This window comes from Pristiophorus japonicus, chromosome 7 (assembly GCF_044704955.1).
Source record: "Pristiophorus japonicus isolate sPriJap1 chromosome 7, sPriJap1.hap1, whole genome shotgun sequence".
In the NCBI taxonomy this organism is placed as follows: domain Eukaryota; kingdom Metazoa; phylum Chordata; class Chondrichthyes; family Pristiophoridae; genus Pristiophorus; species Pristiophorus japonicus.
This window is the reverse complement of record NC_091983.1, coordinates 27,780,886-27,799,238: the sequence shown is the minus strand read 5'-3', so window position 1 is coordinate 27,799,238 and position 18,353 is coordinate 27,780,886. Positions and strand designations below refer to the sequence as shown.

The 18,353-nt window shown below is 46.0% G+C and overlaps 1 protein-coding gene across 5 annotated transcripts in view; it reads right to left on the bottom strand.

Annotated features, from left to right (window-relative positions):
- The window catches only part of dst (dystonin), a 647,938-nt gene that overhangs the window by 204,817 nt on the left and 424,768 nt on the right, over positions 1–18,353 (bottom strand). For all 5 annotated transcript variants that reach the window (XM_070884881.1, XM_070884882.1, XM_070884878.1 and 2 more), the window contains one exon: positions 4,787–4,953. In XM_070884881.1, coding sequence (XP_070740982.1) covers positions 4,787–4,953 — 167 coding nt within the window. The remainder of the gene's footprint in view (positions 1–4,786; positions 4,954–18,353) is intronic.

Sequence of the window (18,353 nt, the reverse complement as noted above, 5' to 3'; positions counted from 1 at the left end):
ATGGGCAGTGGGGTTGCCAAAATCTTCAGCTAGACTGAGCTGAGATTTGGCACAAATGAATAGGAAAGTGTCATGGCAATTTTATGGGAAAGGGGGATTTTGGGGTCAACCCATGGACTGCAATGCAATGGGAGTGGGATAAACACATGCCCCAGTCCAAGGTAGACAAGGTAATTTCTATGGCTCTTAGAAGGTCCCGAGTTTGCTCCAGATTTCCATCAGAGATGAGAAGAAATGACAGACAAAGATCATGGTGCGAGAAGCAATGTACAAGAGAGACAGACAGACAAAGACCATGGCGAGAGAAGTAATGAAAGTGAGAGTCATAGGGACAAAAGCAGTACTCTTTGTACAAGGTAACCAAGCAGGTTTTACATGTACCTCACTGACCTGGACCAGGCACGGCAAGGTCCAGGTCGGTGATTGGAGCGTGGGCAGATGCAGCAAGAGTGGCAAGATTGGGGCAAAGGAGCGGTGAGAGACTGTGAAGGGATGCAATCAGGGCCCAGAGGAGGCGTGAGTTCGAGGGCCAGGGGCCCAGGGTTAGCACGGGCCAGCCCACACTGCGATAATGTGTGCGCACTAGTTCCGTGCAGCAGAGCAGGTCTCTCGTTGTCTTGGATAATCCTTGCCACTGGACCAAGACTAAGCTCTGTCAAGCTCGTGTGGTGGTTGGTGTGCAACGGCCACCACACTTAAAAAAATTCACCCACAGGCATCTTCCACCCTTGAGGATGTAGTTTGGGTTCTTCATTCGAAACAGCTGTGAACTCATCCTTTTTTTTGACGTGGAAGAATGTCATCCTCGTTTCGAGGGACTGCCTATGATGATGTTGAAATGTGAGAAACACAGGAGAAAAGAGGCAGCGATGCAGAAAAAAAAGTGAGAAAAAGATGAAAAAGAGAATCAAAAAATCAGGTGGAGATGTCAAGAGAAAGATTAGAAAATAATTGGGAGAGAGGGGACATTGAGAATGAAAGCCTTACAGAAAGAGAGAAAGAAAAACTGAAAAAAAATCAGTAACAGAAACGATGAAAAAATGTGCATGGAGGGGAGGGGTGTGAAGACAAAATGGAGAAAGAGAGTGGGGAAATGGGGAATAGCACCATGAAAAATCGAATTGTTCTAGCATAAAAATGCCCATTCTCCAACATATAACACAGTGTTACCCCCAGTGTCAGATTTCAGAATATTGTAAAAGCTTCAACTAAAAACTCATTTGCCAAGTGTGAGAATGCAGGAAGGAACTTTCCCTTAATCCATTGGCAGGAATCTCAGGAGTCCTGACCAAGACCAGTGTATCAAGTGGTTTCTGATCCACTGGAATTGGAATACAGCAGTCATACAATTTTCCACTAACTAATCACACTGAACCTTAGTGGGGAGAAAAAAAAGGTAAACTTTTCTTAATCCTTCTCATTTAGTTATGGTGGATGTGAGTTGGCCCAAACTATCGAATCAGGAGGCAGACAGTTGGCGAGGCCCAAAAGACTACAAACTGCTCCAATCCATCAGTTAAATGAGGGTTTGAGGGATTCAAACTTCATAACAGTAAGAACATAGTCAATACCGGATTCAGGCTGTGAGGGGCCCGAGGCTAATATAGGAGAGGAGGGCCTATATATGTACCGGCACACATATATGAATAACCTAACAGTAAATAATGTTGTCATTCTAATGATGTCACGAGGACAAATACTGATAAGTTGATAAAATGAGGGGATGGCAAAGCCTAATCCTTATATAGTTACAGGAACTGCAAAATTTAACATTTAGAAAGCCAGGCTAGAAAGTATTTTAGTGAATCAGTTTTTCCAAAAGAAAACAGTATTTGAGATGACTATCTTGAATCAAAAACTACTTACTTGAGAACACAGCTCAGAATAACATAAGAATATAGGAAAAAGAGAGCAGCTAAGGGTCACAAAGGCTTATCGAAGCTGCCCTCTCCCAAAACACAAATGTATAACTCCAATATAGTCTTTCAGACTTAAGTTGGAATATTCCTGTTTTACCTCGAGTAGTTTCTGGTAGGATATCTAGGGGTATCTATGAGGGATATCTAGGGGTGTCTATGAGGATATTCGTACTCTACTAAATACTTTGGACATTTGACTGACATCTACATTTTCACTTTCAAAAGATAAATGAAAATTCTTCATTCTTTCATAAGCATTCACAATGATCAAATCTGATATTATTTATGCGTTTATTCTATGAACAGCGTACATAACTCTCCGGGTGAATTTTTTTTGGATATTTATGCATGTTTCAAGATTGTCACAGAATTTTATACACACTTTGAGCCAGAAGGACGCAATATTTTGCACCACTTAAGATATAATTACGCAGTTATATGCGATACTGCTGAACCAACCTTGTGACAAAGAGTTAGGGTTAATGATATAAAAATGAGGGCCTAAAGTCGAGGGCCTAAAGATATGAGGGCCTAAGGCTACAGCCTTATTAGCCTATGGGTTAATCCGGCCCTGAACATGGCGTATGTTCCGTACTGTCCTCAGGCTTGGTTACGCTCATTCCCACGTGTTTTGTGGCGGTTTTATACTTTCTGCCACCTGCTAATGAGAATCTCAGAAAATTTTGACCCAAGTTGCCATCGACAAGATTGATGTAGAAACCGGCCAATACTTCTGCACAAGTTGGACTGAGGATATTCTGACCCAATGTTTAAAATATTCAGCAGCCCAGAAACCGTCACCTGAGTATTTAATATGGGGAACAAAGAAAATGTTACACAGTGTATTGAATGAATTGATAGGAATGGGGAGAGGGCGGAGCCAAAGACAAAAAAGAATGTGAAATAGATAAAGAAAAATTGTGTGTGATGTGTGGGGGGGGGGGGGGGGGGAGAGGAATATGGGAATCAGAGGAAATGAGAAAATGTGATAGTGGGAATAAATAAGCGAGAGAGAGAGTGAGAATGAGTGAGAGAAAAAGAGTGAGAGAGAAAGGAAGAACAAGAAAGTGAGAGGGGGGGCAGAGAGAGAGAGGGGGGGGAAGGAGAGAGAGAGAACGAGAGAGAGAGAGAGGGGAGGGCAGAGAGAGGGGAGGGCAGAGAGAGGGGAGGGCAGAGAGAGGGGAGGGCAGAGAGAGGGGGGCAGAGAGAGGGGGGGGCAGAGATAGGGGGGCAGAGAGAGGGGGGTCAGAGAGAGGGGGGGGCAGAGAGAGAGGGGGGCAGAGAGAGAGGGGGGCAGAGAGAGAGGGGGGCAGAGAGAGAGGGGGGCAGAGAGAGAGGGGGGCAGAGAGAGAGGGGGGCAGAGAGAGGGGGGCAGAGAGAGGGGGGGCAGAGAGAGGGGGGAGCAGAGAGAGGGGGGCAGCAGAGAGGGGGGCAGCAGAGAGGGGGGGCAGCAAAGAGGGGGGGCAGCAAAGAGACGGGGCAGAGAGAGCGAGACGGGGGCAGAGAGAGCGAGACAGGGGCAGAGAGAGAGAGACAGGGGCAGAGAGAGAGAGACAGGGGCAGAGAGAGAGAGACAGGGGCAGAGAGAGAGAGACAGGGGCAGAGAGAGAGAGAGACAGGGGCAGAGAGAGAGAGAGACAGGGGCAGAGAGAGAGTGACAGGGGCAGAGAGAGAGAGACAGGGGCAGAGAGAGAGAGACAGGGGCAGAGAGAGAGAGACAGGGGCAGAGAGAGAGAGACAGGGGCGGAGAGAGAGACAGGGGCGGAGAGAGAGAGAGACAGGGGCGGAGAGAGAGAGAGACAGGGGCGGAGAGAGAGAGAGACAGGGGCGGAGAGAGAGACAGGGGCGGAGAGAGAGACAGGGGCAGAGAGAGAGAGAGACAGGGGCAGAGAGAGAGAGACGGGGGCAGAGAGAGAGAGACGGGGGCAGAGAGAGAGAGACGGGGGCAGAGAGAGAGAGACGGGGGCAGAGAGAGAGAGACGGGGGCAGAGAGAGAGAGACGGGGGCAGAGAGAGAGAGACGGGGGCAGAGAGAGAGAGACGGGGGCAGAGAGAGAGAGACGGGGGCAGAGAGAGAGAGACGGGGGCAGAGAGAGAGAGACGGGGGCAGAGAGAGAGAGACGGGGGCAGAGAGAGAGAGACGGGGGCAGAGAGAGAGAGACGGGGGCAGAGAGAGAGAGACGGGGGCAGAGAGAGAGAGACGGGGGCAGAGAGAGAGAGACGGGGGCAGAGAGAGAGAGACGGGGGCAGAGAGAGAGAGACGGGGGCAGAGAGAGAGAGACGGGGGCAGAGAGAGAGAGACGGGGGCAGAGAGAGAGAGACGGGGGCAGAGAGAGAGAGACGGGGGCAGAGAGAGAGAGACGGGGGCAGAGAGAGAGAGACGGGGGAGACGGGGGCAGAGAGAGAGAGACGGGGGCAGAGAGAGAGAGACGGGGGCAGAGAGAGAGAGACGGGGGCAGAGAGAGAGAGACGGGGGCAGAGAGAGAGAGACGGGGGCAGAGAGAGAGAGACGGGGGCAGAGAGAGAGAGACGGGGGCAGAGAGAGAGAGAGAGAGAGAGAGAGGCAGAGGCAAAGAGAGAGAGGCAGAGAGGGAGGGAGGGAGAGAAGGGCAGAGGCTTCCATTGTTTATTTAAAAAAGATTAGTTATAAACATTAAGGTTTTATATAGAACTTGCCAAGTAATGATTGTGGATTTCTGTAGTTCCACTGTTTAATCAGATACACCGAATAGAATATACGTGAAAACAAAATAATGTTGGAATTCGCTGACTCATTGTCTAAGAAAAGTCTCTATTAAAAAAAAAGAGTGCATCATCGGGGCATTGTGAAAAATATTCAATTGCAAAAATAAAATATTAGCCACTCACTTTTTCTTGGTAGCCTCTTCCAGTCCATGAAAATTCTTTGACAGAGTATTGACTTTGTTGAGGATTTGCGTTCGTTCGCCAGCTGTACTGCACCCACCCAGCTCCTCAGCTAACTGGTTCAATGTGTTCAGATCTTCCCTCTGATCCAATAGCTCAGCATTCATCTCCTGCAGCAAACAGAGCCACGATTACAACCAATACCTGCATCAATATGCGCGACAGATAAACAGCACAGCTCCGGCCAATCACAAAACAGTCTGCACCACGTAAAGCAGGTGTGTTGGTGTTGACATGATTTGCCCACTAGAATCGGCGGGCGGTAAAACCAAAAAGGTAGCTAACAAAAATTTTTTTTTTTTAAATCTCACTTCGCAACTGCCTCTCCTAATTGTTACCCAGTTGAACCCCGAATCTCATCACTAAGGCAACCGCACTGAAATGGGTAAGTACAGGCGAAGTAAAAGACCTGTCTTTGCCTAAGTGGATAAGTACAGGCGAAGTAAAAGACCCGACTTTGCCTGAAATGGGTAAGTGCAGGCGAAGTAAAAACAGTGAATGCTGGGAACACTCAGCAGGTCAGGCAGCATCTGTGGAGAGAGAAATAGAGTTAACCTTTCAGGTCGATGACCCTTCGTCAGAACTGGAAAATATTAGAGATGTAACAGATATTCAAGCAAGTGCCGGGGTAGGGAAAGGGGGAAGGGGGCAGGGAAGGAAAGAACAAAAGGGAAGGTCTGCGAAAGGGTGGATAAGACAGGAGAGATTAAATGACAAAAGGGATGGTAGTACAAAGCAAAAGGAGATGGTAATGGGACAAGTTAAGAAACAAAAGATGAGTCCAGAAGAGGTGTAAGTTGGAATGGCAGAAACATTAACAGCTGCCATGTGGGAAGAAAATAGGGGCAGAGGTTATGGTCTGAAATTGTTGAACTCAATGTTGAGTCCAGAAGGCTGTAAGGTGCCTAATCAAAAGATGAGGTGCTGTTCCTTGAGCTTACATTGAGCTTCCTTGGAACAGTGTACGAGGCCGAGGGCAGAGAGGTCAGAGTGGGAGTGGAGCGGAGAATTTTGGGGCTTAAGTTTCCACCGACCCTTAGAACGGCGCACCCGAGTTTCTGTAACAAAAAGCGCACCTAATCCTTACCGTGGTATTCTCCACGCTCATCAGGCCTCCTTCGGACTCGGCGTAGCGCATCAGAACCAGCGGAGCTATGGACGTGCTGTGACAACACAGCCGGCAGGGAGGCGGGGCTAGAACCCAGCGTGTCTGAGTGCCGGCAGTGTTGCGCATGCGCGTTGGAGCGTGCGTGCATGTGCAATGACTCACAAACATTGGCAATCGGCCATCTTTAAAGGTACAGGCTGCAAAGTAATTTTTGGGTACGTGGAAGATGCTGTTGCATGTGCTGCTGGAGGGCTCCTGGTGCTCGTTCGATGGATCCCGCCCCTCGCCCCTGGCCGAACGGCCCGAAAAGGCACTGCTGTGTGTGCTGCTGGAGGGCTCCCAGTGCTCAGATCCCGCCCCTAGCCCCTGGCCGAACGGCTCAATCAGATAGGCACTGCGTGCTGCAGTAGGTGAGGTAGGAACTTGTAATTTTTTATTTATTGATTAATTTATTATTTATTATTGATGATGGTTCTTTATTGTTAAAAGTGAAGTGTTTAATGCTTTCGAAAATCATCCAACTTCCCTTCCCCCGGCTCCCCTCCCCACCCACATCTCTGGCTACCTGCGCCTGATTTCTAAAGTATCCGCAAGGTTTTTCTGAGCGAACAAAAGTGGACACATACGCTGGCCGAAGTTAGTTTGGAGTAACTTTTCGCTGTCTAAACTTGCTTAAATGGCCAAAACAGGCCTAAGTGGCTGGTAACACCCACTTATGAAAAAAAAACTGAACTAAAAAGAAACTGAACTAACTCACTGACACTGGAGCAAACTAAATGTGGAGAATTGCGATTTTTAGGATACTCCAAGAAAAAAAGGAGCCACTCCTGTGGAAACTTTGGCTCAAAGTGACAGGTGAAGTACTTGTTGAATTGCCCAAAATGGTCAGTTTTAAGCGATGCCTTTGCCTATGGTACTGGCAAACGGTTAATGTTATTTACCTGAGATAAGTGGCTGTCTGATATAAGCGGTGGGGACTGTATTCTGTATCAATGGGAAAAACTTTCTTTGAGGTTTTTTTTAAACTAGCTCCTTTGGTGTAGAAAAATGACTCAAAGCGCCTCACAGTGGTGTTATAAAACAAAACGGACGCTGAGCCAATGGAGGGCCATCCAACAGCTTGGTCCAAGAGATGGGTCTAAAAGGATGAGAGAGAGGTGCAGGAGTTATGGGAGAAAACTCCATAGCATGGGGCCAAGATGGCTGAAGGCACGTCCACCGAACTTGGGCAAAAAGACTCGGGGGATGCAGAAGAGGCCAGAGTCAGAGGCAGAGAGAGTCGGGGAGGGTTGTGGAGCTGGAGGAGGAGCCTAAAGCCCTGAAGGGGTTTAAACACGAGGATGAGAATTTTAATTCTGAATCGCTGGGAGACCAGGAGCCAAGGTAGGTCAGCGAGGACCAGTGGCCAGATAGGACATGAGCAAAGAGTTTTGGATGAGCTGAAGTTTAAGGAGGCTGGAGGACAGAAGGCCACTAGATGAGCATCTTTATAGACGAGTGTGCAGGTAACAAAGGCAGAGATTAGGATTTCAGCAAATGGGCTGAGGCAATGATAGAGGCAGGCGATGTCACCGAGTTGCACGATAGTAAAAGTATTGCTCACGGAGATGAGAGCATTGATCGGCAAATCGACTTCTGCAGAGGTATAATGGCAAATAGAGGACCAAGGGCTAGGCAGTTGGGAGGTAGAAAGTTCATTTGTAAGCAACTTGGGAGAGAGCTATTCCTAGAGATGGATGCAGAAGTCAGTCAGATTAGCAAAAGGTCGTGGGGAATACAATGAGGTGGTCAGAATCACAACTATTCCTGTTGCGAAATCTGGTTACACATTGATCTAGTTATTCGAATTTCATATTGGGATTTTAAAAAAAATGCATTTCATAAAAGCTGGGAAATATAGATACACAGTCTCTAAATAAGCCAGTGCAAGATTGTACAGCCTCACCAATGAATATGTTCACCATCAACCCGCTTCTGTACAAAATGCTAGGAGATGGTCACAAATGGATTAACTAGGACTGAAGCTTCTATCAACTACCTGGCACATAGCACAAGATACATGACTTGCTGAAGTGGATTTGGAATAAATCATTCCCATGGATACAAGTCCAAAGCCAGCAAATTCCACTGCAGTAGTTCGCACAGATTCTGATACCCAATTTCCCTCGCCCCACCATTGGCGGCCATGCCTTCAGTTGCCGAGGCCTAAAGCTCTGGAATCCCTCCCTAAACTTCTTCGGCTTTCTACCTCTCTCCTCCTGTTTTAACATGCTCCTTAAAACTCTTTCACCAAGCTTTTGGTCACCTGTCCCAATGTCTCTTTATGTGCAAAATTCTGTCTGATAACGCTCCTGTGAATCGCTTTGAAATGTTTTATTCCATTAAAGGTGCTTATATAAATGCAAGTTGCTGTTGTAGACTTGTTTGAAATGGAGCATACACTTCCCAAATTCCAATAAATGCCCACCCTCCACATCTCCAGTGACAGAGCTCAATGTGTCAAATGGTGTGGTACGACAGTAGGCAGTAGGAGTTCTCCCCCATCAACATTTATCCTTCAACCAACATTATTATTTTTTAAATGGTCATTATCACATTGCTATTTGTGGCTGTCGCACTTCCCTACATTACAACATTGACTATACTTCAAAATCATTCCATTTGCTGCAAAGTTATGAAAGATGCATTAGAAAAGTTATTTATGTTTTTCAATACGAGTCCAGCAGTGAACTACTCCCTCCCAACCGACATGATTGGCTGAATCAACCATTAGTATGGTTAGTGCATTAGAAATGCAAGTTCTTTCTTTCTATGGTCCTGGAGAAGAACAAAAGGAGCTGTCCTTTTTTTGCTGACCACAATGACGGATCCTCTCCAGTTTCAGGAATCCAGAATCCAGACTCTGAAAATGTCATGAACCTGCTGGGTCTCTCTATGCTTCAAGGTTTTATTATATGGTTGCTTATCCAGTTTTTAGATCTTAGGTTAACCCTCCAATTTGAAGCAAACTATAACTCCAAAGCATTGTTTAAGATAATTGTATGTCTGGAACTGGAGATCACTTCCTTTGTTATGGGCCTCAGTAATTTAGCTTCCGCTAAATTTCTCTCCTTATCTGTTCGATCAATTTCTTCCCTTTCTGTTTGTCAATTAGAGCTCTGCAGTAGGCAAATCCATCCCAAATAACAAGGCCCAAACAATCAATGTCATGGTTCAATCAATCAATCACCAGCATGGTTCAATCAATCACCGGCATGGTTCAATCAATCAATCACCAGCATGGTTCAATCAATCACCGGCATGGTTCAATCAATCAATCACCAGCCTGGTTCAATCAATCAGCAGCCTGGTTCAATCAATCAATCACCGGCATGGTTCAATCAATCAATCACCAGCCTGGTTCAATCAATCACCGGCATGGTTCAATCAATCAATCACCAGCCTGGTTCAATCAATCAATCACCAGCCTGGTTCAATCAATCACCGGCATGGATCAATCAATCAATCACCGGCATGGTTCAATCAATCAATCACCGGCATGGTTCAATCAATCACCGGCATGATTCAATCAATCTATCACCAGCATGGTTCAATTGATCATCGGCATGGTTCAATCAATCAATCACCGGCATGGTTCAATCAATCACCGGCATGGTTCAATCACTGGCATGGTTCAATCAATCACTGGCCTGGTTCAATCAATCACCGGCATGGTTCAGTCAATCTCCGGCATGGTTCAATCAATCACTGGACTGGTTCAATCAATCAATCACTGGCATGGTTCAATCAATCAATCACTGGCATGGTTCAATCAATCACCGGCATGGTTCAATCAATCACCGGCATGGGTCAATCAATCACTGGCATGATTCAATCAATCACCGGCATGGTTCAATCAATCACCGGCATGGTTCAAGTAATCAATCACCAGCATGGTTCAATCAATCACCGGCATTGTTCAGTCAATCAATCAGCAGCATAGTTCAATCAATCACCGGCATGGTTCAATCAATCAATCACCAGCATAGTTCAATCACCAGCATGGTTCAATCAATCAATCACCGGCATGGTTCAATCAATCACCGGCATGGTACAATCAATCACCAGCATGGTTCAATCGATCAATCACTGGCATGGTTCAATCGATCAAGCACAAGCCTGGTTCAATCTATCAGCAGCATGGTTCAATCAATCACCGGCATGGGTCAATCAATCAATCGCCGACCTGGTTCAATCAATCAATCACCAGCATGGTTCAATCAATCAATCACCTGCATGGTTCAATCAATCACCGGCATGGTTCAATCAATCAATCACTGGCCTGGTTCAATCAATCAATCACCGGCATGGTTCAATCAATTACCGGCATGGTACAATCAATCACCGGCAAGGTTCAATCAATCACCGGCAAGGTTCAATCAATCACCGGCAAGGTTCAATCGATCAATCGCCAGCATGGTTCAATTAATCAATCACCGGCCTGGTTCAATCAATCTCCGGCATGGTTCAATCAATCACCGGCATGGTTCAATCAATCACCAGCATGGTTAAATCAATCAATCACCAGCATGGTTCAATCAATCAATCACCAGCATGGTTTAATCAATCACCGGCATGGTTCAATCAATCACCGGCATGGTTCCAATCACCAGCATGGTTTCAATCAATCAATCACTGGCCTGGTTCAATCAATCAATCTCCGGCATGGTTCAATCAATCACCGACAAGGTTCAATCAATCACAGGCAAGGTTCAATCAATCAATCACCAGCATGGTTCAATCAATCAATCACTGGCCTGGTTCAATCAATCAATCTCCGGCATGGTTCAATCAATTACCGGCATGGTACAATCAATCACCGGCAAGGTTCAATCAATCACCGGCAAGGTTCAATCGATCAATCGCCAGCATGGTTCAATCAATCAATCACCGGCCTGGTTCAATCAATCAATCTCCGGCATGGTTCAATCAATCACCGGCATGTTTCAATCAATCACCGGCATGGTACAATCATTCACCGGCATGGTTCAATCAATCAATCACCAGCATCGTTCAATCGATCAACCACCAGCATGGTTCAATCACAGGCATGGTTCAATCACCGGCATGGGTCAATCAATAAATCACCGGCATGGTACAATCATTCACCGGCACGGTTCAATCAATCAATCACCAGCATCATTCAATCGATCACCGGCATGGTTCAATCACTGGCATGGTTCAATCAATCACCGGCATGGTTCAATCAATCACCGGCATGGTTCAATCAATCACCGGCATGGTTCAATCGATCAATCACCAGCATGGTTCAATCAATCAATCACTGGCCTGGTTCAATCAATCAATCACCGGCATGGTTCAATCTATCACCGGCATGGTTCAATCAATCACTGGCATGGTTCAATCAATCAATCACCGGCATGGTTCAATCACCGGCATGATTCAATCAATCCATCACCAGCATGGTTCAATCAATCACCGGCATTGTTCAGTCAATCAATCAGCAGCATAGTTCAATCAATCACCGGCATGGTTCAATCAATCAATCACCAGCATAGTTCAATCACCAGCATGGTTCAATCAATCAATCACCGGCATGGTTCAATCAATCACCGGCATGGGTCAATCAATCACTGGCATGGTTCAATCAATCACCGGCATGGTTCAATCACCGGCATGGTTCAAGTAATCAATCACCAGCATGGTTCAATCAATCACCGGCATTGTTCAGTCAATCAATCAGCAGCATAGTTCAATCAATCACCGGCATGTTTCAATCGATCAATCACAGGCCTGGTTCAATCACCGGCATGGTTCAATCAATCAATCACCGGCATGGTTCAATCAATCACCGGCATGGTACAATCAATCACCAGCATGGTTCAATCGATCAATCACCGGCATGGTTCAATCGATCAAGCACAGGCCTGGTTCAATCTATCAGCAGCATGGTTCAATCAATCACCGGCATGGGTCAATCAATCAATCGCCGACCTGGTTCAATCAATCAATCACCTGCATGGTTCAATCAATCACCGGCATGGTTCAATCAATCAATCACTGGCCTGGTTCAATCAATTAATCTCCGGCATGGTTCAATCAATTACCGGCATGGTACAATCAATCACCGGCAAGGTTCAATCAATCACCGGCAAGGTTCAATCAATCACCGGCAAGGTTCAATCAATCACCGGCAAGGTTCAATCGATCAATCGCCAGCATGGTTCAATCAATCAATCACCGGCCTGGTTCAATCAATCTCCGGCATGGTTCAATCAATCACCGGCATGGTTCAATCAATCACTGGCCTGGTTCAATCAATCAATCACCAGCATGGTTCAATCAATCAATCACCAGCATGGTTTAATCAATCACCGGCATGGTTCAATCAATCACCGGCATGGTTCCAATCACCGGCATGGTTTCAATCAATCACTGGCCTGGTTCAATCAATCAATCTCCGGCATGGTTCAATCAATCACCGGCAAGGTTCAATCAATCACAGGCAAGGTTCAATCAATCAATCACCAGCATGGTTCAATCAATCAATCACTGGCCTGGTTCAATCAATCAATCTCCGGCATGGTTCAATCAATCACCGGCATGTTTCAATCAATCACCGGCATGGGACAATCATTCACCGGCATGGTTCAATCAATCAATCACCAGCATCGTTCAATCGATCAACCACCAGCATGGTTCAATCACCGGCATGGTTCAATCACCGGCATGGGTCAATCAATAAATCACCGGCATGGTACAATCATTCACCGGCATGGTTCAATCAATCAATCACCAGCATCATTCAATCGATCACCGGCATGGTTCAATCACTGGCATGGTTCAATCAATCACCGGCATGGTTCAATCAATCACCGGCATGGTTCAATCGATCAATCACCAGCATGGTTCAATCAATCAATCACTGGCCTGGTTCAATCAATCAATCACCGGCATGGTTCAATCTATCACCGGCATGGTTCAATCAATCACCGGCATGGTTCAATCAATCACCGGCATGGTTCAATCACCGGCATGATTCAATCAATCCATCACCAGCATGGTTCAATCAATCACCGGCATTGTTCAGTCAATCAATCAGCAGCATAGTTCAATCAATCACCGGCATGGTTCAATCTATCACCGGCATGGTTCAATCAATCACTGGCATGGTTCAATCAATCACCGGCATGGTTCAATCACCGGCATGGTTTCAATCAATCAATCACTGGCCTGGTTCAATCAATCAATCTCCGGCATGGTTCAATCAATCACCGACAAGGTTCAATCAATCACAGGCAAGGTTCAATCAATCAATCACCAGCATGGTTCAATCAATCAATCACTGGCCTGGTTCAATCAATCAATCTCCGGCATGGTTCAATCAATTACCGGCATGGTACAATCAATCACCGGCAAGGTTCAATCAATCACCGGCAAGGTTCAATCGATCAATCGCCAGCATGGTTCAATCAATCAATCACCGGCCTGGTCCAATCAATCAATCTCCGGCATGGTTCAATCAATCACCGGCATGGTTCAATCAATCACCAGCATGGTTAAATCAATCAATCACCAGCATGGTTCAATCAATCAATCACCAGCATGGTTTAATCAATCACCGGCATGGTTCAATCAATCACCGGCATGGTTCCAATCACCGGCATGGTTTCAATCAATCAATCACTGGCCTGGTTCAATCAATCAATCTCCGGCATGGTTCAATCAATCACCGGCAAGGTTCAATCAATCACAGGCAAGGTTCAATCAATCAATCACCAGCATGGTTCAATCAATCACTGGCCTGGTTCAATCAATCAATCTCCGGCATGGTTCAATCAATCACCGGCATGGTACAATCATTCACCGGCATGGTTCAATCAATCAATCACCAGCATCGTTCAATCGATCAACCACCAGCATGGTTCAATCACCGGCATGGTTCAATCACCGGCATGGGTCAATCAATAAATCACCGGCATGGTACAATCATTCACCGGCATGGTTCAATCAATCAATCACCAGCATCATTCAATCGATCACCGGCATGGTTCAATCACTGGCATGGTTCAATCAATCACTGGCATGGTTCAATCAATCACCGGCATGGTTCAATCAATCACCGGCATGGTTCAATTGATCAATCACCAGCATGGTTCAATCAATCAATCACTGGCCTGGTTCAATCAATCAATCACCGGCATGGTTCAATCAATCACCGGCATGGTTCAATCAATCACCGGCATGGTTCAATCACCGGCATGATTCAATCAATCCATCACCAGCATGGTTCAATCAATCACCGGCATTGTTCAGTCAATCAATCAGCAGCATAGTTCAATCAATCACCGGCATGGTTCAATCAATCAATCACCAGCATAGTTCAATCACCAGCATGGTTCAATCAATCAATCACCGGCATGGTTCAATCAATCACCGGCATGGGTCAATCAATCACTGGCATGGTTCAATCAATCACCGGCATGGTTCAATCACCGGCATGGTTCAAGTAATCAATCACCAGCATGGTTCAATCAATCACCGGCATTGTTCAGTCAATCAATCAGCAGCATAGTTCAATCAATCACCGGCATGGTTCAATCAATCACCAGCATAGTTCAATCACCAGCATGGTTCAATCAATCAATCACCGGCATGGTTCAATCAATCACCGGCATGGTTCAATCAATCACTCAACGGCATGGTTCAATCGATCAATCACAGGCCTGGTTCAATCACCGGCATGGTTCAATCAATCAATCACCGGCATGGTTCAATCAATCACCGGCATGGTACAATCAATCACCAGCATGGTTCAATCGATCAATCACCAGCATGGTTCAATCAATCAATCACCTGCATGGTTCAATCAATCACCGGCATGGTTCAATCAATCAATCACTGGCCTGGTTCAATCAATCAATCTCCAGCATGGTTCAATCAATTACCGGCATGGTACAATCAATCACCGGCAAGGTTCAATCAATCACCGGCAAGGTTCAATCAATCACCGGCAAGGTTCAATCGATCAATCGCCAGCATGGTTCAATCAATCACTGGCCTGGTTCAATCAATCAATCTCCGGCATGGTTCAATCAATCACCGGCATGGTTCAATCAATCACCAGCATGGTTAAATCAATCAATCACCAGCATGGTTCAATCAATCAATCACCAGCATGGTTTAATCAATCACCGGCATGGTTCAATCAATCACCGGCATGGTTCCAATCACCGGCATGGTTTCAATCAATCAATCACTGGCCTGGTTCAATCAATCAATCTCCGGCATGGTTCAATCAATCACCGGCAAGGTTCAATCAATCACAGGCAAGGTTCAATCAATCAATCACCAGCATGGTTCAATCAATCACTGGCCTGGTTCAATCAATCAATCTCCGGCATGGTTCAATCAATCACCGGCATGTTTCAATCAATCACCGGCATGGTACAATCATTCACCGGCATGGTTCAATCAATCAATCACCAGCATCGTTCAATCGATCAACCACCAGCATGGTTCAATCACCGGCATGGTTCAATCACCGGCATGGGTCAATCAATAAATCACCGGCATGGTACAATCATTCACCGGCATGGTTCAATCAATCAATCACCAGCATCATTCAATCGATCACCGGCATGGTTCAATCACTGGCATGGTTCAATCAATCACCGGCATGGTTCAATCAATCACCGGCATGGTTCAATCGATCAATCACCAGCATGGTTCAATCAATCAATCACTGGCCTGGTTCAATCAATCAATCACCGGCATGGTTCAATCTATCACCGGCATGGTTCAATCAATCACCGGCATGGTTCAATCAATCAATCACCGGCATGGTTCAATCACCGGCATGATTCAATCAATCCATCACCAGCATGGTTCAATCAATCACCGGCATTGTTCAGTCAATCAATCAGCAGCATAGTTCAATCAATCACCGGCATGGTTCAATCTATCACCGGCATGGTTCAATCAATCACTGGCATGGTTCAATCAATCACCGGCATGGTTCAATCACCGGCATGGTTTCAATCAATCACTGGCCTGGTTCAATCAATCAATCTCCGGCATGGTTCAATCAATCACCGACAAGGTTCAATCAATCACAGGCAAGGTTCAATCAATCAATCACCAGCATGGTTCAATCAATCAATCACTGGCCTGGTTCAATCAATCAATCTCCGGCATGGTTCAATCAATTACCGGCATGGTACAATCAATCACCGGCAAGGTTCAATCAATCACCGGCAAGGTTCAATCGATCAATCGCCAGCATGGTTCAATCAATCAATCACCGGCCTGGTTCAATCAATCAATCTCCGGCATGGTTCAATCAATCACCGGCATGGTTCAATCAATCACCAGCATGGTTAAATCAATCAATCACCAGCATGGTTCAATCAATCAATCACCAGCATGGTTTAATCAATCACCGGTATGGTTCAATCAATCACCGGCATGGTTCCAATCACCGGCATGGTTTCAATCAATCAATCACTGGCCTGGTTCAATCAATCAATCTCCGGCATGGTTCAATCAATCACCGGCAGGGTTCAATCAATCACAGGCAAGGTTCAATCAATCAATCACCAGCATGGTTCAATCAATCAATCACTGGCCTGGTTCAATCAATCAATCTCCGGCATGGTTCAATCAATCACCGGCATGTTTCAATCAATCACCGGCATGGTACAATCATTCACCGGCATGGTTCAATCAATCAATCACCAGCATCGTTCAATCGATCAACCACCAGCATGGTTCAATCACCGGCATGGTTCAATCACCGGCATGGGTCAATCAATAAATCACCGGCATGGTACAATCATTCACCGGCATGGTTCAATCAATCAATCACCAGCATCATTCAATCGATCACCGGCATGGTTCAATCACTGGCATGGTTCAATCACTGGCATGGTTCAATCAATCACCGGCATGGTTCAATCAATCACCGGCATGGTTCAATCGATCAATCACCAGCATGGTTCAATCAATCAATCACTGGCCTGGTTCAATCAATCAATCACCGGCATGGTTCAATCTATCACCGGCATGGTTCAATCAATCACCGGCATGGTTCAATCAATCACCGGCATGGTTCAATCACCGGCATGATTCAATCAATCCATCACCAGCATGGTTCAATCAATCACCGGCATTGTTCAGTCAATCAATCAGCAGAATAGTTCAATCAATCACCGGCATGGTTCAATCAATCACCAGCATAGTTCAATCACCAGCATGGTTCAATCAATCAATCACCGGCATGGTTCAATCAATCACCGGCATGGGTCAATCAATCACTGGCATGGTTCAATCAATCACCGGCATGGTTCAATCACCGGCATGGTTCAAGTAATCAATCACCAGCATGGTTCAATCAATCACCGGCATTGTTCAGTCAATCAATCAGCAGCATAGTTCAATCAATCACCGGCATGGTTCAATCAATCAATCAATCACCAGCATGGTTCAATCAATCAATCACCGGCATGGTTCAATCAATCACCGGCATGGTTCAATCAATCACTCAACGGCATGGTTCAATCGATCAATCACAGGCCTGGTTCAATCACCGGCATGGTTCAATCAATCAATCACCGGCATGGTTCAATCAATCACCGGCATGGTACAATCAATCACCAGCATGGTTCAATCGATCAATCACCGGCATGGTTCAATCGATCAAGCACAGGCCTGGTTCAATCTATCAGCAGCATGGTTCAATCAATCACCGGCATGGGTCAATCAATCAATCGCCGACCTGGTTCAATCAATCAATCACCAGCATGGTTCAATCAATCAATCACCTGCATGGTTCAATCAATCACCGGCATGGTTCAATCAATCAATCACTGGCCTGGTTCAATCAATCAATCTCCGGCATGGTTCAATCAATTACCGGCATGGTACAATCAATCACCGGCAAGGTTCAATCAATCACCGGCAAGGTTCAATCAATCACCGGCAAGGTTCAATCAATCAATCGCCAGCATGGTTCAATCAATCAATCACCGGCCTGGTTCAATCAATCTCCGGCATGGTTCAATCAATCACCGGCATGGTTCAATCAATCACCAGCATGGTTAAATCAATCAATCACCAGCATGGTTCAATCAATCAATCACCAGCATGGTTTAATCAATCACCGGCATGGTTCAATCAATCACCGGCATGGTTCCAATCACCGGCATGGTTTCAATCAATCAATCACTGGCCTGGTTCAATCAATCAATCTCCGGCATGGTTCAATCAATCACCGGCAAGGTTCAATCAATCACAGGCAAGGTTCAATCAATCAATCACCAGCATGGTTCAATCAATCAATCACTGGCCTGGTTCAATCAATCAATCTCCGGCATGGTTCAATCAATCACCGGCATGTTTCAA